We start from the raw sequence: 21,062 nt of genomic DNA, 5'->3' as shown, positions 1-21,062 counted from the left end.
TGAGGCTCCCCTCCTAGTGAATAATGTAAATTATTATTTCAGCTTAAATTCTTCAAAAAAAATCAAATGCCAACAATCGGACAGTAAATCGATTTAGAACAACATACAACTTCATACAAACACTCGAACGTGACTGTAGTCAGTATGCAATGCAGTCGAGAACGCCGGTCACATCGGGGGCTACTTACGATTCAACGATGGGCAAAAACGATACGGTGGAGTCCAGGGTCCTGATGGTCGTATTTCCCCGAACCACAACCTTCTCTCGCGTGATACGCCTGTAGGTTTCGTCGCGACGCATTTCGCAGTGTCTGCTACTACTCTTTTTTATCACTCTAATCAAATTAATAACACGCAAGGTTTGGATAGTCTCTGAGCAACGATGCTGTGATGAATTTACATTTATTTCGGTCACTTTTCTTTCTCACTGTGCTGTGGGTCCCAGGAAATTTTATAAAAATTGAATTATTACTTGGAAAGCTTTATACATCTGAACTTGACAGCAATGAGACAGTTGATAACATCGACTAGTGATTGTCAATAGACTAAATTTAGAATCATCATCTTCCACTTGCACTCAAGCTCACACAAGTATCTCACAGTATAATAAAAGTTAGGAATCACTGCCAATGAATGCACTTCCAAAGCTACTAATGCACTATTACTAACATCGAAGGACAGCCAAGATAATCCAATTTATCAATGCAAGTGAAGTCGCCAATGTATCGAATCTTTTCACAAAGCGATATGCCGTCATTCACGATGTTCAGTACGTAGATAACATTATGCCAGTATCGATGGAGTCTGGGATCTCATCTCACTTCATCACAACGGGATGTCTGTGTGTTGCCAAACCAATGACATATCCTTCAGCCTACCTACTGTTGGCCGGACGGAGATAAATACATATGAAAGGGACATGCGCGAAAATGGAGCCAGCCATCGACCGAGCTGTGTATTGAACGTGTTGACTATTTTGACTATCCAATATAGCCCATTTGTCGGTGCACCAGACAGAACATAGAAGTAGGAAGTAGCTGCGAAGTGCTAAAGTGCACCGAAGAGGCCAGTATAGGTGGTATGCTGGGGCATTTCATTTATCCTCTTACTTGTGTTGTGGAAAATACTATTACCAGTTGAACGTGCATAATGAATGGAGTTAATGCAGTTTTAGTAGAACGAAGGCATGTGTAACTGACGTTCTACCTACGGACCAAATGCAACGGCGAAAAGATCTGCATATTTATAGAACTACAGGGCATGCAATTTAAAACTAGCCACACATTACTGGTGGTACCGTAGAGTTGGGAAACTTGTTCACCCTGGTGCAGACTTGTTTACACGATTTACACCTAAGTAAAACCAGTAAAACGACAGTAATACTAATGACACACTGGTGGTACAAGTACCATGGTACAAGAATCTTGAAATGAGTACCATACCAATTATTGTCTTTATTAAAGATAGTCTTGGAATAATTTTCTTGTTCTCTTGTACCATGGTACAAGTACCACAGGTGTGTCCTTAGTATAAGGAAAAAAAATATTGAGTACTTTGAAATCATTTGCATGTTTTATGCGCAAATATGAAGTGTAAAATACTGAGTGATTTCGAAATGATATTTTTAGGAGAACATGGGTCCCCCAGGAGTAGGCTGACCATACGTACCGTATTTAACGGGACGGTTCCATTTTTTTACCATATTGTGCACCGAGAAAATTCTTTATATTGAATATATTTGTCGCACACATAAATTTTTGCAATTTGGGGACCCAAATATATGCAATTTTTACCCACACATAAATTCAATAACTGCATATTAGAGACCACACATACATTTTATTTGATTATAGATTATATTTGTACTTCGCGTGGAGAGTGGTTATGTGTGCACTAATTAGAATCATGAATTAAATTAATGGATTTTTGCCAATAAAAATGTGTGGAATTTTTGCAGTGTGCTGTCCCGTCGCAATCTAAAAAAATTGTCCCGTTTTTCTCATTGATTCTTCCAAAGAGCTCCAAAATATTATTCAAACAAATTCAATATTCTAGGCAGGAATCTTAAATCAAATACATAGAAAATGATTTTTTGTTGCTTTATAAGGGAGATTTGCAGCCCTCGGCTGGCTCATCTCTCAACAAAGAAAGTGGACGAGACCCATAAATGTTAGATGTTATGTTATTAGTGTTGCTTTTAAAATAATGCTATCTATGTTGTATTGAATTTCTATTGATCTTTTTGACTTTTTTTAACAGTTTAGTTAACAGTTTTAACAATTACAATTACAGCTAATGACAACAGGTACTTCTCCAGGAGATTTTTTCATTCAGTTTCAATCAAAATTTTTTTTTTTTTTTTGCTTATTGCGGACTCCGGAGGCATTAAAATTTGGCCAATTTCATCAGTGGATTGAACGGAATTAGTATCTTGATAGGCAAGAAATTCCTAAAAAACCTGGTCACACCTCAACGTCGCAGTCAATAAAATAAAGCGTATGGACAGACATTTTAATTTTCATATTTAGTTCGTTTTCAAATATTCTTTTTGAATTTTCCGAAGTATGTAATTAATTTTTCAAATCTGCTTTACCACATATTTATCAATAATTTGATTCTTTTCGAAACATTAAGAATCATTCAAAGTCTTGCTGAATAATTCTGAATACTCCGAAATCATCCACTGTAAAAAACGACGGCATAAAAAATAATTTATAAATCAACTGAACAAAATCGAGTTTAAGACAGTTTCAAACCAAGGGAATATTTAGTGAGAATCTAGAACAGCTGGTGGGAAAATTAATGATTCAGATTCATATTTAAACTGACAGCCCCGAACGATTTGAATCACTGCTGATATTACTCTAAGTCAATCAAGCTAAGTTAAGCTGATTTGTCCAATACAAAACTTTACATAACCAAATGCAGTTTGTTAATAGGGGTACTCAGCAAGGGCGTAGCCAGAGGGGAGTAGGGGGTGCCGCCCCCCTAAATGGTGGAAAGATTGAACGGGTACTGAAATTAATTCCCTTAAACATGTGCACTTAACGATCCAATAATATACAGAAATAGGTGGTTGAAATTCAAAAGATTATTAGGGTATCCAGGATCCATAATATATGAAAGTTCAAAACAAATCGAAACATTTCGGGCTCAAAAATTCTCCTTGAAATCCCTCTAGAACTTCTGAATTTCTCCGGAAAGTTATCCACAAATTCCTCTGAAAATCGTTCGAAAATCCTTCTCATGTAATTGTAATTCCTCCAAAAAAATATTTAGAAACCCCTTACTATTTTTTTTAGGAAAATCCTTTCTTCTCTCAAAGATTTACTTCTAGACATTTCTTCGGCTATTCTTCCAGAAAAAACCACCGGCATTTCCTTCAGGAATACATTCGAGCGCTCCGTCAATATTGCATACGGAATTTCTTCCCAAAACTCCAACAGAAGTTTCTTCACAAATTTATGACGAAAATCCTCCGATATCGCTCCATAATTTCACTTGTAAATCTATAAGAAATTCCTTCGGAAATTCTTCTATGAACTTCTCCGGCATTCCTCTCGGAACACTTCCTTTAATTCCTCCGGGATTACTATCAGGAAAATTTCCGGGAATACCTCCATAAATTAAATAGCGAAATCCTCTAGCATTTTATTCTGAAATTCTTTTCGGAATTACTTCAGAATATTCTTTAAGAATTCCTCTAGAAATTTCTTTAGGAATTTCTCCTGGAATTCGTCCAAGTATTTCCTCAGAAATTCATACAGGTATTTTTCGGGGAATTCCTTCAGGTACTTTTCCAGGAATTCCTTCGGGAAATTTTCCGCGGAATTGTACTATAGTTCTTTCCGGACTTCACTCGGAATTTACTTGGATATCTTCCAAGAGTTCTTCCAGGAATTTCTTCGGAACAATCCTCCGGGAATTTATCCAATAATTTCTTCAGGAATTCATCTGGGAATACTTTCAGGATTTCATCTGGGATTTTCTGCATTAATTCCTCCTGGTATTTTTACTGGAAATTTCTTCAGATATTTTCCGGAAATTCCTTTGTCGGAATTCATCCGGAAGTACTTGTGGGAGTTCCTCCAGGAGTTTTTCCAAGAGATTCTCAGGGAATCCCTCCTGGAATACACAAGGAAGTTCCTGGAGGATATTTGGCAGGAATTTCACAGGGAAATGGGATTTCGGAAGTTCCTCTAGAAATTCAACTCCGGGTATTCCACCGGATGTTCCTCTGAAAATTCCTCCGGCAGTTCCACCAGTAGTTCCTATGGGAATTCAATCAGGCTTTCTTTCAGGAAATCATTTAGCATTTTTTCAGGAATTTATCTACAAATTCATCCAGAAGTTCCTCGGAGAATTTCTCTGGGAGTTCCTACGGGAATTCCTCCGAGAGGCCCTTTAAGAATTCTTCAAGGAGTTCTTCCTGGATTTCTTACGGAAGTTCCTTTGCGAGTTCATCCAGGAATTCTTACGAGAGTTCCTTCAGGATTTCCTCCGAAAATTCTTCCTGTAGTTCTTCAAGAAATTCCTCCAGAAGTTCCACCGGCAGTTCCTGATAATTTCTCCGGGAATTCCTCCAGAGATTCATCCGGGAGTTTCTCCGGAAATTACTCTGGGAGTTCCTCCGGGAGTTCCTTTTCAGAGGAGGGATTCTCGTAGAAACTGCTGGTGGATCTCCCGGAGGAATTCCCGAAGGAACTGCCGTAACAAAATCCCGGAGGAATTTCAGGAGGAACACCTAGAAGAAATCCTAGAGGACCTCCCGAAGGAACTCACAGAGAAACTATCGTAAGAACTTCGGGAGGAATTTCCAGCTAAATTTCTGAAGAAAGCTTAAATGATTTCCTGAAAAAAGCATGAATAATTTCCTAGAAGAGCTACTGGTGGAACTCCCGGAGGAATTCCCGGAGAAACTCCCGGATGCTGTCTCGGAGGAATTCTCGAAGGAACTTCCGGAAGAATTTCTGAAGCAACTCCCGGAAGAATTTTCAAAGGAACCCCCGGAGGAACTGCCAGTGAAACTACCCGAAGCATTCTAGGAAAAAATCTTGGAGAATTCATCTTATAGAAACCTTTGAAACTCTGAAACCTTTGTTGGGGTATGTAGCTGGACCATCATCATCACCAGAGAACCTCCCGGAGAATTTCCTGAGGAGCTCCCAGAGAAATTCTCGGAGGAGGTTCTGTTAGAATTTCTATATAAATTCCTGAAGAATCCTAAATAAATTCCAATTCTGGCGAAATTCCCGGAATAATTTTCAGAGGAACCCCCGTAGGAACTGCCGATAGAACTAGCGGAACAATTCTCGGAGGAAACCCCGGAGGAATTTTCGGAGAAACTCTTGGAGGATCTCCCAGTGGAAATCTTGAATCTTCCACCGAAATTCTTTCACGATTTCATTGGGAATCTAATCTAAGAATTCCTACGAAAATTCCATTGTTGATTTCATTTTCGGTGGAATTTCTGGAGAAATTCTTTAAAATTTTCACAAGCAATTATTCGAAACTTCCACGGAAAATTTTATGGAATTTACACAAGAAATGTTTCGTGAAATTCTCCGGAATGTTTACTGGCAATTCTGCGGAATTTCCACGGAATATTCTTAGGAATTCCACGATGCAGTTTTCAGATTTTTTTATGAGAAACAGCACGAAATTAGTTGAAGAATTCCCTGCATAACTTATGAAGGAGTTCGTGGAGGATTTCTTGGAGTGAATAATGGTGGAATTTTCAGCCAAATTTATGGTGGAATTCCTGAAGAAATTGCCGAAGAAGTTGCTGGAGGTATTCCTAAAGAATCCCTGATAGAATTTCGGATAGAATGCCAAGAGCAATTGCCGAAGGAATTCCTGGAGAAAGCTTGCATATTGATTTTTCTGCCTATTTTATAATAAATATTATTTCAGAGAGGATTTGTTTAGAAATTCAGATGTATGGTTCTAGTTTTCTAAAACTCATGGAAGAATGCAGGATTTTTATAATAATTGTTATAGCCGATTTCATATTCTTTTTTAATACTAAGTTCGTTAATAATTTTCTCATTTTGTTTAAAAATATCTGATGAGCAATAAGTCATGCATTTTTAAATGCATTATTGTTTTAATCATTATTGGTGTTAAATAAACGCACAACGTTAGTACAAAACGCTGACTTCAACGCCCAGCGCGCAACTAGCCTAGCGCTGAGATGAGCGTAGGGGTTCCATTCCCGGAAACGATTTCCCGGGGAATCAATTTTCCCGGGATTCCCGATTCCCGGAATGTACACTTTAGCTTCCCGAATTTCCCGGGAAATTATTTTTTTAAATACTACCAATTTTTGGAGACGACTGTGATACGACTGTTAAAGTATTTGGAAATCCTATTTTTTATTTTGCAAATTTGATGAGGGAGTAGTATCAATTATATTTTTGACAAACATCTTCTCACTGTTCCCATAATGAAATTTCTATTTAATATCATATTTCGCTTTCAAAGTAGAATACTCTCTATATTATAAAAAAATAAAAAGTTTCTATCTGTAGATGTACAGTACAGCCGTAATGGCTTTGGAACAGTTCGTCGAATGGCATTTCGTCGAATGGCGTTTAGTCGAATGACATTTAGTCGAAAGTACATTTGGTCGAAGGGACGTTAAGTCGAATGGACATTTAGTCGAATGGAAATTTAGTCAAATGGACATTTAGTCGAATGGACATTTGGTCGAATGGACATTTAGTCGAAAGGACATGAAGTCGAAAGGACATTTAGTCAAAAGGCCATTTAGTCGAATGGAAATTAAGTCGAATGTTGAAAGTGTTTAGTCGGTAATAGGTAATTAGTTAAATGGATAATTCGTCAATAGATTTTTGTTTAAATTTGAATGAATAATCCACAAGATACATTGATAAACTGATTAGAGGAATTCAGTGGATGTAAGGAAGTTTCAATCAGCAGCGGAAGAAACGAATATGGATGCCAATGAGGATATTTTACCTGAGCTAACAGAAAACTTCTGGAGACCTTCGTGGATTGTAGAAAAATTGAAAACTTACAGAAATAGCAAAGTATTAGGTACTGATGGTGAGATACCCTCTAATCTATTTTTCGGCACATGGTCAAAAACCAATGATATCAATGTTATTTTGCCAATACTTCATAGTAGTCGGCTTTGGAACATTTAGTCTAATTTGGTCTAATGGTTTTCTTATTCTTTTCATTGAAACTCTTTCTTTCACTCAGTATTTAGACAATAATTAGTTCAGAATAAAATTCCAACCATAATTCGTTAATTATCGGCCGAAAATTTAATTCCGTCCAAATGGTCATATGACCTAATCTGTTCGACGTCATGTATATTGACGAAATATCATTCGACTGAATTTCTTTTCACCAGGTGGAATAGACTCATCGTAGTCGGTTAGAGGGGTTCGAGAAAGACAATATCCAGTCAGGAATATTCTCGGAATATTCACCGTTTTCGTATTATTTATTTTTTTATGAACCCATCACTCTTTGGACAATATTGGAGCAATAATTATGTGACTTTTACAAACACCACAATAAATCATTCATTTTTGAATTGTTATTGACCAAAGTTCTTTTTTTTAAATAGGCATACGACGGAACGTCATTAGACTAAATGTACGAAGATTCTTCATTCTAAAATCTGATTTCGACTAATTGTCCATTCGACGTAGTGTCATTTCGACCAAATGTCCTGCGTCTCTAGTGGATTAAAAAATTTCGACTAAATGTACCCTCGACCAAACGTCCATTCGACGTAATGTCCTTTCGACCAAATGTCATTCGACTAAATGTCATTCGACGAAATGTCTTTCGACGAAATGGTATAGATTCACCGTAATGCGTGTTGAAGGGAGGCGAAGCAAAGCATAAGTTTCCATCGGTCGTTTATTTAGGCCGTTACAAATATTTAATTAACATTTTGTCCTACTGGTCTCCGAAAGGTCAATGGGGGAGGGGGATAGTAAAAAATTCATATTGAAATGAAAAACAAAATATAAATCTCCTTGGATTTGTTAAAGAATGTATTGGAAATCCAAAAAAATATTTTAATTTTATTTTGTTGCCCCCTCAAAATATTATTTTTTGGCAAAAAAAATCTGAATGGGGGGGTGACCAAATAGATTTTAAATATTTGTATCGGCCTTATTTAGAAGGCCCAATCACCGGGCATTACAAAGTCGAAATAAAAATCTAATATTTGATGAAATTTTTCAATAGCAAGAACAAAGCTATTTAACTGTGCAGACAAATTTTCTCCAAGACGCAGATATTTAAGCAAGGGCAGTGACGGCTTTGGTAGGTTTATTGTCAGAGGTTTATTTTTAAGACTTTCAATACTTTTTGATTCAAACCCCGATACGGGTTCCAAACAGACTCATGTTCCAAACAGACTCATATATGTCTTCTTTTTCTAAATTATAATAAATTATCGAGAATTCACTGTATGGATATGTCACAGTACAAAAGTTAACATATTTTAGGTCTTTACTATAAGGTCATGACACCAGTTTAATAACAAAAATTCGCCAAACTTATGCAATTGTATGCGTTTCTGGTGCTGCTCGGAATTTCAAACAAAGTTTGACAGAAAGAATCATTTAATTTTTATAGTTAGGATTTTTAAAGTACGACCATAAAACGCTCGTCTGAAAGTATTTTATCGCTTTTAATACATTGAATGCTTACACACTTCAAATTACAAGGTGAAATGTGCTCAAGTGTTCGTATTATAAATCAAATTTGACCAGAATATTGTTTGCATTAAGAAAATACACGGATGAGTACCAGAATGGTTGATGTTAGAAACCTTCCGGCAATAACAGAACAAATCTTGCCAAAGCTGTCTTCTCCTTCATATCAAGGAAGAATCAAGGAATCATCTGGACACAGCAGATCTTACTCTCTAACGAGAGCAGGTGCTGAAACTTCGCCATCTGATGCTCATGATATAGCGAACATTTTGCAGACAAAGGTAACACTTAACGAACTAAACAGAGAAAATTTTTCAGACTTTTCAACAACTCTTTAATCATTTTTGCACAATGTAGCAAGTATCAATCCCTTGGGTCGAGAGTATATTTTAATCCTAAGTTATTATTTCACGTTACGATTTTTAGTTTCGCATAATTGTTTTATTTCCCGGGATTCCGGGAAATCCCGGGAATTTAACATTTTATTTCCCGTTTCCCGGGAAAAATGGAACCCCTAGATGAGCGGCTATAAAGCATAACCATGCTGTAGGCGGCTGGGTACGATTCCCGGTGCCGGTCTTGGCAATTTTCGGTTTGGAAATTGTCTCGACTACCCTGGGCATAAAAGTATTATCGTGCTAGCCTCATGATATACAAATGCAAAAATGGTTACTTAGCTTAGAAACCTCGCGGTTAATAACTGTGGAAGTGCTGAATGAACACTAAGCAGCGAAGCGGCAATGTCCCAGTGGGGGATGTAATGCCAATAAGAAGAAGAAGAAGGAGAAGAAGAGCACGCATGTTGACAAAAAGAAGCGACAAAATTGGCGACTAAGGGTGTCTCGATATGAAATGTCATATACTTTATCCCCAGTAATGATACTGAATATCAAGCAATTAAGTTTATAGCCAGAACAGACTATAGAATATAAATCGCTATGGAATCATTAAAACAAGAGTTTCCGGAAATGTTAATTTCTAAATATCCTTATGACAAAATATGCAACATATTTTAATGATCTTAAAAAAAACCTTCACTAGACTTTCTCGTATGCAACCGTCATCATCGTCGCAATCCAAATGATTGACAACCCCTCTTGTAGACGAGACACACAATAATGCTGTCCAATGAGCAGCTCGAAGTTGTTCCCGTCCTGCTCGTTCTTTTTTGTCAACAAATGGGCATGAGCAGGACAGAGAGAAACTTTGAGCTACTTCAAGCTCTCATTGGACAGCACTAATGCTTGCCTTCTACTACAATGGGAAAACACTTTACCCCAAAATATGAGTAATTACTCAGTTCACTGCTCTGAATAATACGTCTCCGCAGTTTTTTTTTAGCTCAACTGGTAGTTTAATTTATTATTTTTTAGCAGTCAATCTCTATCTCCTGGACATTCTAAGATTCTGATGCATGAAATCTTATGCGTTCCCAATTGATTTGTCCTTGCCATGCCACTCTTCCTCTATCTTTGCTTTCCAGGTCTTCATAATCTTATTGGCCCAATGCAAACATTCCGCCCTGAATTTTGCCTTGAGAAACTTTTCCAATTTCCAATAAAAATACTTATGAAATTTTCATCTGCTAATAAGCATTTACATTATTCTATTTTTGCGCTTGGATTTTTCTAGTGCGTAATCGAATGAAACTGGCGAATATGAAAAATGTAAATTCTTGCAGACGCAATCCACTATTTACAGCTTACACTAAAATATCCAATCGCTAATTTAACAAATTTTGGATACATAAATTATGTATAGTCATCCGTCCTTGACAGATCCAAACCATACATCATCAGTAGCCACTATCAAAACTGAGAAGTCACTTAGAAGGATAATCACTTTTACAGAAGGACAGCCTAGCCGAGACCTTGACCCAAATTATGAAGTTTCTTTTTAAGGATGTGAAATGCTATAAGTATAATGAACCTCGCCACTTCCGTGCACTGACTTAGATGGATAGATTTGGATATATAGATGCGAGAGCCGCACATGATTACCATCAATTTGTAATCGATAGGGGACCGACCTTCACATCCCACATTCACGTGGGTGCATATGGTTTTAAAAGGTTCACATTTATACGAAGGTTGCTTCGTCGGATAGACAGACAGGTTATCGTACTTACCAGTGCGTCCTTCCCATAATGACGGAGTCATTGGTCAAACTGTTGAGAATCGCTGGCAACGAGGGTATTGACGAAAAGAACATTCTATTCTTATTTATCACTTTATATATTACTGTGAGTAATAGATTTATTTCAACAGTAGTACTGACAAAATCACTGTCAACACATTTCTAGAATTTTCAAATGCAGCAACTCAAACTTAATAATATATCACATTAAATCATTATCGTAACGATATAGATGGCAAACGATTTCATGAAAAAGTATGGTCTCAGATTATAACGAGATTTCCCCGTCCTGGCGTTGATATGACAACTGTTTAAGCGAGCTCAACAAGTTGCCATGGCCCGATTGGCGAGTTACCGTAGCGGAAAAGTCTCCGGACGTATCGCATGTTCCGACACAATGCACTATGGTTCAGGATACATATTTACGCAGGAAAATTTACAGATTTACACCAAAACAATATTTTTCAAAAATTCTAATTTGGTCGGTGTTAGTAAGGCCATCATTATAGTGTTGTCCAATGAGAGCTTGAAGTAGCTCGAAGTTTCTACCTGTCCTGCTCATCCCCATTTGTTGACTAAAAAAGAACACGTAAAAAAATAACCTTATATGTTATGGCAAAAAACCATTCGAAAATACTTATACTCTTCATTATGCCACCTAATGAATGATCCTATATCAAAAAGCTAATAACATTCATAAGTTAATGAAAAGTATAAGTTTCCGAATGTATGTGACTAATGCGATGTATAAGTTTTTTCTTATACATGTCATCAAGCGCCTGCTTTGGCAAAAAAAGTATTAGAAATCTTAATAATAAACAACATTGATTTTTTTACGTGAACGAGCAGGACGGGAACAACTTCGAGCTTCTTCGAGCTGCTCATTGGACAGGACTTATATGATGCTATAAAACTTTTTTAACTGCGGAATACATGTATACGTAAAAAAATTTAATTATTTTATTTATTTAATTCCATTTATGTTAATCATTCATTCATTTTTTTGTTCAATTCATTCATTTTTCATTCCACATTTCATGGTTATCATTTTAAATCTTAATCAATTTCATTTAGAGTGCATATATACAATAATATATCATCGAATGAAAAGTATAAGTTTTGCTTAATGGCAAAAATATATTATGCAAAACTTATACTTTTGATGTAGGTTGGGATATATGAAACAAAAAGTCAGCCAGTGGAAAACTGCTGCAGCGAAAGTTGTAGATCATTTTATTGATTGTGAATTTATTCAATCGTATGTTGTGGAGCTGCAAGGTAATGCTAATGGATTCCTACTTATATCTATGGTAATATCATATTTATGCACATAAAGTGATCATATTTATTTAAAAGAAATCTGTTTATTCCGGTTTTCCACAGCCAACCTTCCGAAGGATTGTCAGTGCGGCGATTGCGAAGTCGAGGTCCACCGAAAACACGGTCGTATGCCGAGATGCGAGGACACGCAAGCTAAAACCCTATTCAGAACAGACGAGAAGCAAAGGATTAAGGAATTAATCTTGTTTCGGAGCACAGGATCGTAGCTGTTTCGTTGGATGAGACCATCCGGCAGTACGGGGAGTTAACCTACCACACATTAACCATCTCACATATGCCAACTGCCGACGGACTTGCTCACGGTATATCCGGACAGAATGACCTGATTGTTCGATATTGACACCAGGGGTGACATTGTGCATCTCGATTCGAACGTAATTCTATCGAGTCGAACATGTTTGGCATTACGGGTTTCGATTCGATCTCGAAAACGACTCACCGTTCGAGTTTGCCTATAGGTTTCGCAGGTTGCGACAGGATGATCTACGATGAATTACATCCCCGTAACTTCGATGTCGTGGCGCTGCAGGAGATTTGCTGGACAGGACAGAAAGTGTGGAAAAGCGGGCATCGAGCTGCTACCTTCTATCAAAGCTGTGGCACCACCAACGAGCTGGGAACCGGCTTCATAGTGCTGGGTAAGATGCGCCAATGCGTGATTGGTGTGGTGAATGCAGTAGAAAATATTATATAAATTATATTAAGCTATTAACTTGATATGCCCTATAGTACATCATGCTTCAGTTACATTTACGAACATATGTTGGGATTCTGTATGAAAGCGTTCTGTCCGTTTGTCACGCGCTGTGCAGTGAGATGCGTGGTTATGAATATGTGAGACGTCAAGAATGGAGTAATTGATGAAGTCAATTTCGCATAGGCTTTTAGTGGTGTGTGTGAGATTGCAACAAACTCGAACGTCGGATGCGCCGTTGGGATTGGCAGATAAAAGTGAGGTTAAAAACGAAGGATCATCATTCGATAAATTGATGATTGACGTGTTTTATGCACTGTTTCTTGTGTTTAAAATGGAAGAAAATGTTTGATAATGAAAACCTTGCTTTGATTCTTACAATTGAACTGATAAGAGAGCGTAAATTTTGATTCCAGTTTTGAAATTTTTCGAAACCTAACCTCACTTTTAATTGCCAATTGAAGCAACGAAGGTTGGGTTTCAGTATACTGACTGATTTTGAGGCGAAGGAACGCTTCGTGCTTGTTGTTTCTACAGTGGTTGCATCATCTGTTTCAATTCGGCTGGTGCAGGCACGTTGAAATACGATAATTGGGTGGCAGCCAATCAACGCAAGGATGTCTAAGCTGAGGATAAAAGGCCGTTTCTTCAACTATAGCATCAATGTGCACTGCCCACACGAAGGGAGACGCAACGACGAGAAAGAAGCGTTCTACGCAAAGCTGGAGCGGTGACATGAACTCTCAGGTAGGAAGGGAGGAAATGTATAGACCGGTCATCGGACCGGATAGTTTGCACACCGTATCGAATGACAACGGCCAACGATGCATAAACTTCGCAGCCTCCCGCGGAATGGTAGTCCGAAGCACCTTCTTTCCCCGCAAAAATATCCACAAGGCCACATGGAGATCACCTAACCAAGAAACGGAAAACCAAATCGACCACGTTCTAATCGACGGTAAATTCTTCTCCGACATCACGAACGTCCGCACTTACCGCAGTGCGAATATTGAATCCGACCACTACCTCGTTGCAGTATGCCTGCGCTCAAAACTCTCGACGGTGTACAACACGCGTCGAAGTCGGACGCCGGGGCTTAACATTGGGCGGCTACAAGACGGTAGACTAGCCCAAGAATACAAGAGCAGCGTCTCTTGAAGATGGCTGGAGAGATATTCGATCAGCCATTGGTAGCACCGCAACCGCTGCACTTGGCACGATGGCACTCCCAACGGAATAGCAGCTAGGAGCAGCGTCTCTTGAAGATGGCTGGAGAGATATTCGATCAGCCATTGGTAGCACCGCAACCGCTGCACTTGGCACGGTGCCCCCGGATCCGAGAAACGACTGGTATGACGGCGAATGTGAGTAGTTAGTAGAAGAGAAGAATGCAGCATGGGCGAGATTGTTGCAACACCGCACGAGGGCGAACGAGGCACGATATAAACAGGCGCGGAACAGACAAAACTCGATTTTCCGGAGGAAAAAGCGTCAGCAGAAAGATCGAGACCGTGAAGAGACGGAGCAACTGTACCGCGCTAATAACACACGAAAGTTCTATGAGAAGTTGAATCGTTCACGTAAGGGCCACGTGCCACAGCCTGATATGTGTAAGGACATAAACGGGAACCTTCTTACGAACGAGCGTGAGGTGATCCAAAGGTGGCGGCAGCACTACGAAGAACACCTGAATGGCGATGTGGCAGACGAAGATGGCGGTATAGTGATGGACCTGGGGGAACGCGCGCAGGACATAATTCTACCGGCTCCGGATCTCCAGGAAATCCAGGAGGAGATTGGCCGGCTGAATAACAACAAAGCCCCTGGGGATGACCAACTACCAGGAGAGCTATTTAAACACGGTTGTGAGGCACTGGCTAGAGCGCTGCACTGGGTCATTACCAAGATTTGGGAGGAGGAAGTTTTGCCGCAGGAGTGGATGGAAGGTGTCGTGTGTCCCATCTACAAAAAGGGCGATAAGCTGAATTGCCCAGGTAACCATAAGCATTAAAATAAGCCATACGTGCGACTATAAGGCTACCACAGAGCTAACAAACTTCATACTGGCTCTATAATAGCCCTATATAGCCGAAAAGGCGAAATAAAGTGCTAATGGTTACCTGGGTGTAGCAACTACCGCGCAATCACATTACTGAACGCCGCACAGTAGGACGGATTGAAAAAAAGACGATCAAAAGTACAAATATGGCTTAAATTGAGAATAAATGGGTTTAAAATACTTACTGTGATGATATTTTATCATTTTCAACTACATTCATAACGAGTGTTGTGATTGTAGCATTCAGTACATATACATACATTTTCATGTATTTTACGTCATTTTCAAATGCATCGGGAAAAAAAATGCGGCCCTAAATTTCGTTTAGTTTGAAAATATATAATGTAAAGTAGAAGCCATGCGATTTTCAGCGCTGGGTAATGATGGGTAAATTGTTTTCTGACCACATGAAAACACCACGAAATGAGTGAATTTCGAAATAAGCCCATATTCAACTCCATAAGCCAAGGGTTAATATTTCATGAATTTGTGATATAATGTATGCAATTGATAGTTGATGTGGCACGGCAAATGCTGGGTAAAGCGTACCATTGGTACTTCGCGTACCTGAAGGAATAAAATAGACCCCATCTCGCGGTCCTTAGCCTCTTACCCAGCAACTCCTATCCCTACCTCCCCGCGGTGCTGGCCGGGATACGAGCAACCTTAGGGAAGATCGGGTAACCAACCCCAGTGGGAACTGTGGTCGTATGATGACAGGGAAGGGGGGGTCTGCTACACTCCGGTGGTGCAAATCTTACTGAGCGTCTGTTCTCCGTGTCAGGATCGGCTCACAACAGCGTCTGTTCTCCATGTTAGGGGCGGCTGATCATCGTCCGAGTGCCAGCGAGGGACTCTGTGAAAGTGAAACTGTGCACCATGGTCCACCGGGAATAAGGAGGAATGGTCCTCCGGAAATTTAGGGGGTTTGGTGTCAGGCCCTGCAAGCCAGCCTTTAAAAAAACCATACGTAACGAACAATCAACAAGAGAGTACGGACCGGAACCATCGGCGAAGACCACTGCGACGAAAAGGGACTAGCGATTGGAAACTCGGTTCGTGGAACTGCAAATCTCTCAACTTCATCGGGAGCACACGCATACTCGCCGATGTGCTCAAGGACCGTGGATTCGGCATCGTAGCGCTGCAGGAGGTTTGTTGGAAGGGATCAATAGTGCGAACGTTTAGAGGTAATCATACCATCTACCAGAGCTGCGGCAGCACACACGAGCTGGGAACAGCTTTCATAGTGATGGGCGACATGCAAAGGCGTGTGATCGGGTGGTGGCCGATCAACGAGAGAATGTGCAGGTTGAGGATCAAAGGCCGGTTCTTCAACTTCAGCATAATCAACGTCCATAGCCCACACTCCGGAAGCACTGATGATGATAAGGACGCATTCTACGCGCAGCTGGAACGTGAGTACGACAGCTGCCCAAGCCACGACGTCAAAATCATCATATGAGATTTGAACGCTCAGGTTGGCCAAGAGGAGGAGTTTAGACCGACTATTGGGAAGTTCAGCGCACACCGGCTGACGAACGAAAACGGCCTACGACTAATTGATTTCGCCGCCTCCAAGAATATGGCCATTCGCAGCACCTACTTCCAACACAGCCTCCCGTATCGGTACACCTGGAGATCACCACTGCAGACAGAATCACAAATCGACCACGTTCTGATTGATGGACGGCACTTCTCCGACATTATCGACGTCAGGACATATCGTGGCGCTAACATCGACTCTGACCACTATCTGGTGATGGTTAAACTGCGCCCAAAACTATCCGTCATCAACAATGTTCGGTACCGACGACCGCCGCGGTACGACCTAGAGCGACTGAAGCAACCTGATGTCGCCACTGCATACGCGCAGCATCTCGAGGCAGCGTTGCCGGAAGAGGGTGAGCTCGGTGGGGCCCCTCTTGAGGACTGCTGGAATACAGTTAAAGCAGCCATTAACGACGCAGCGGAGAACAACGTCGGGTATATGGGTCGAAGTCGACGGAACGATTGGTTCGACGAAGAGTGCAGACAGATTCTGGAGGAGAAGGACGCAGCGCGGGCGGTCGCGCTGCAGCAAGGTACCCGGCAGAACGTGGAACGTTATAGACGGAAGCGGAGACAACAGACCCGCCTTTTCAGGAGAAGAAACGCCGCCTGGAAGAAGCGGAGTGCGAGGAGATGGAACAGCTGTGCCGTTCTCAAGATACACGCAAGTTCTATCAGAAGCTCAACGCATCCCGCAAAGGCTTCGTGCCGCGAGCCGAAATGTGCCGGGATAAGGATGGGAGCATCTTGACGGACGAACGTGTGGTGATCGAAAGGTGGAAGCAGCACTACGAGGAACATCTGAATGGCGCTGAGAGTACAGGCAGTGAAAGTCAAGGCAGCGGAGGAGATGACTACGTCAGTTCAGCGGACGATGGAAGCCAACCAGCCCCCACCTTGAGGGAAGTTAAGGATGCCATTCAACAGCTAAAGACCAATAAAGCAGCTGGTAAGGATGGTATCGGAGCTGAGCTCATCAAGATGGGCCCGGAAAAGCTGGCCACTTGCCTGCACAAACTGATAGTCAGAATCTGGGAAAACGAACAGCTACCGGAGGAGTGGAAGAAAGGAGTTATATGCCCCATCTACAAGAAAGGCGACAAACTGGAGTGTGAGAACTTTCGAGCGATCACCATCCTTAATGCCGCCTACAAAGTGATATCCCAGATCATCTTCCGTCGTCTGTCACCATTAGTGAACGAGTTCGTGGGAAGTTATCAAGCCGGCTTCGTTGACGGCCGCTCGACAACGGACCAGATCTTTACTGTACGGCAAATCCTTCAAAAATGCCGTGAATACCAGGTCCCAACGCACCATCTATTCGTTGATTTCAAGGCGGCATACGACAGTATAGACCGCGTAGAGCTATGGAAAATTATGGACGAGAACAGCTTCCCTGGGAAGCTTCCCAACAAACATTGAAAGCTAATAGAGCGCTTATTCAATCAAAAATAGTCTTCTTCAACTGAAAATTTAGCTTATTCAGCCTAAATTGTTTGTTGGGTTACCAGACTGACCAAAGCAACGGTGGATGGTGTGCAAAACTGTGTGAAGATCTCGGGCGAACACTTCAGTTCGTTCGAATCGCGCCGGGGACTAAGACAAGGTGATGGACTTTCGTGCCTGTTGTTCAACATTGCGCTAGAAGGTGTCATGCGGAGAGCCGGGTGTAACAGCCGGGGTACGATTTTCAACAGATCCAGTCAATTTATTTGCTTCGCGGATGACATGGACATTGTCGGCCGAACATTTGCAAAGGTGGCAGAACTGTACACCCGCCTGAAACGTGAAGCAACAAAAGTTGGACTGGTGGTGAATGCATCGAAGACACAGTACATGCTTGTGGGTGGAACCGAGCGCGACAGGGTCCGCCTGGGAAGCAGTGTTACAATAGACGGGGATACCTTCGAGGTGGTCGAGGAATTCGTCTACCTCGGATCCTTGCTAACGGCTGACAACAACGTTAGTCGTGAAATACGAAGGCGCATCATCTGTGGAAGTCGGGCCTACTACGGGCTCCAGAAGAAACTGCGGTCGAAAAAGATTCGCCACCGCACCAAATGTGTCATGTACAAGACGTTAATAAGACCGGTAGTCCTCTACGGACATGAAACATAGACAATGCTCGAGGAGGACTTGCAAGCACTCGGAGTATTCGAGAGACGGGTGCTTAGGACCATCTTTGGCGGTGTGCAAGAAGACGGTGTGTGGCGGCGTTGAATGCACCATGAGCTCGCCCAGCTCTACAGCGAACCCAGTATCCAGAAGGTAGCTAAAGCCGTAAGCGTACGATGGGTAGGGCATGTTGCAAGGATGCCGGACAGCAACCCTGCAAAGATGGTGTTCGCTGCTGATCCGGCAGGTACGAGGCGACGTGGAGCGCAGCGAGCGAGATGGGCAGACCAGGTGCAGAACGACTTGGCGAGCGTGGGGCGTATCCGAGGATGGAGAGAAGCGGCCTCGAACCGTGCATTGTGGCGTCAAATTGTTGATTCAGTGTTATCTGTTTAGATGTTAACTAAATAAATGAAATGAATGACAGGAAGAGCAAAACTCCGCTACTAGGGGGTCCACTGTTAGGCATTTTACCTTAGATTTTTGGTAGGATTTAAAACACGTTACAATAAATTATTATGCATTGGATATTTTATGCTATTTTAAAGAAAATAAACATTTTTTAACATTTTTTTTTTTCGCTACGCGTAACAATATTCCGAAGAACACCCACCCCCCATATTTTGCGTAACAAATCGTAACAAAAATTGAGCGTGCTTACAGCGGCACACGGTTAAACTCAGAAACTCATTAATGAGTAAAAAAGTACTCATTTTAAGATATTATATGTAGCTGTCAAAAAATGAGGGAAAATTGACAACTTTAAATGGGTATAAAAACACCCATTTTAGGAATGGGGTTCTAGCTTAAGAAAGATTAAAATATACCCATAAATGGGTGAAAAAACACTTGGGAAAGAATGTCAGGCCGATTGCCACGAGCGGCCACAAGATTAAAGTTTCAGAAGTATTTTCTTTTATTTGATAAGGATTGGATCACGATTGATAAGGATAAAGAAAAGGTTTAGACTCAACAAGTAAGTACTTTTCTACGTATTAAATATTATTGCTGATTAATATTTGATGTTGTTTTAGCTACTACACATATCAAATCTCAGATAACTTTATTAGTTATACGGTGGGTTACCAAGCTACATTGGGTTCTATGCAGAATGCCACTTCGAAAAATGAGAATAGCCCAAGGCCTATACACCATGTTGCGCCAATCGTTAACGGTAACCTTAGAAGTTTCGGAAACGACGAATGTGTACGCAGACGTAAATGGAGTTGATGCATTTCCGGGATTCACATGGAGTTGTTACTTTATATTTGTATTCAATCAATTTTCAATGTTCCATAAGCCGTTTAAAAAATGAGACTATTGTAATGTTAGTCTTTTTGAAATAAAATAAGTAACTTGCATACATATTTCATTTGTTTTCCTCTGATTTCAGATAAAAACAATTAAAATTACGGATTTGCCAAAAAATCTATTCCCTAAAATGGGCATTTTTTACCCATTCCGGCCACATTCCAGAACTTCCATAATGGGTAAAAATGCCACATTTTTTGACGTATACCGCGTTTACTCATTAATGAGTAAACCAATGTTTACTCGTTTTATGAGTAGATCCACTTATTCCCCAAAATGAGTGAAATTTTACCCTTTAATGAGTTTCTGAGGTTCTCCGTGACACTAGGAGTTATCTTTATGAAATCAGTGTGGCCACTGATTATCTAATCTATATTTTTCTTGTCAAGGGAGTCAAGAATGTTTCCCACCCGAAAACATCCAGGACTTGACCGAGAATCAAACTCATCATCTTCGGATTGGCAATCCTATGGCTTTGCACGCAAGACTAGTTGGAGACCCGCCATTATTTACGGACATAAAATGAACGAATAAAATAAAAAAAATAAAAAAAATGGGTGACAAAATCGGGGCTTGGGCCAATTACTGTGTTCGTAAAAATTGGAAAATGCAATGCTAAATATTTTACTTGGTAAAAAGAAGCTGTGGGAATGCATTGAATTATTGTATTTAAGAGAAAGGATAAGTGCCATGGGTGCACAGTTGGGCAGAAACAAAAGCTCTTATTATGGAATCCACTGCACGATGAAGTGAAGCGGAATAGTGATGCCCGTGATGCCTATCAAGGATTCCACATAGGTGAAAAACTTCTATTATGGTTTCCACTCCACCTCTATTCTCGCTGCATAGCGTACAGAGTATCAACAAATTTGAAGTGATCGTTAGTGAAGGTGAAAGCGAATGTGGGATTCGTAATAAGACCCAACGTGGAATAAAATTCATAACCACTTTCTGAAAAGAAAGCGGAAATGGCTTCATCGAAGTAATTTTGACAATAATTACGAGCGTTCAGTTTTTAACTCGTTTTAGGTTCTCTGTTCAGCAACATCATCCCCTAACTTTGGTTAGTCCCACACTCGCACGAATTACATCCAAGATTAGTATTGGACGACCACCATCAAATAAACTAAGAAACAATAAACATTGTAAA

The 21,062-nt window shown here is 40.6% G+C and overlaps 1 protein-coding gene across 6 annotated transcripts in view; it reads right to left on the bottom strand.

Moving 5' to 3' along the window:
* Positions 1–11,073, bottom strand: part of LOC134220331 (katanin p60 ATPase-containing subunit A1) — a 54,072-nt gene extending 42,999 nt beyond the window's left edge. Inside the window, exons 1-2 of one of the 6 annotated variants that reach the window (XM_062699357.1) lie at positions 879–980; positions 189–432 (exon numbers count right to left, since the gene is read on the bottom strand). In XM_062699357.1, coding sequence (XP_062555341.1) covers positions 189–301 — 113 coding nt within the window. In that variant the 5' untranslated portion in view covers positions 302–432; positions 879–980. The other 5 variants (XM_062699358.1, XM_062699355.1, XM_062699356.1 and 2 more) reach the window with 5 other exon arrangements.
* Between the last annotated feature and the right edge of the window lie 9,989 nt (positions 11,074–21,062).

Source organism: Armigeres subalbatus, chromosome 3 (genome assembly GCF_024139115.2).
Source record: "Armigeres subalbatus isolate Guangzhou_Male chromosome 3, GZ_Asu_2, whole genome shotgun sequence".
NCBI classification, from domain to species: domain Eukaryota; kingdom Metazoa; phylum Arthropoda; class Insecta; order Diptera; family Culicidae; genus Armigeres; species Armigeres subalbatus.
This window is presented reverse-complemented; position numbering and strand designations above follow the sequence as displayed.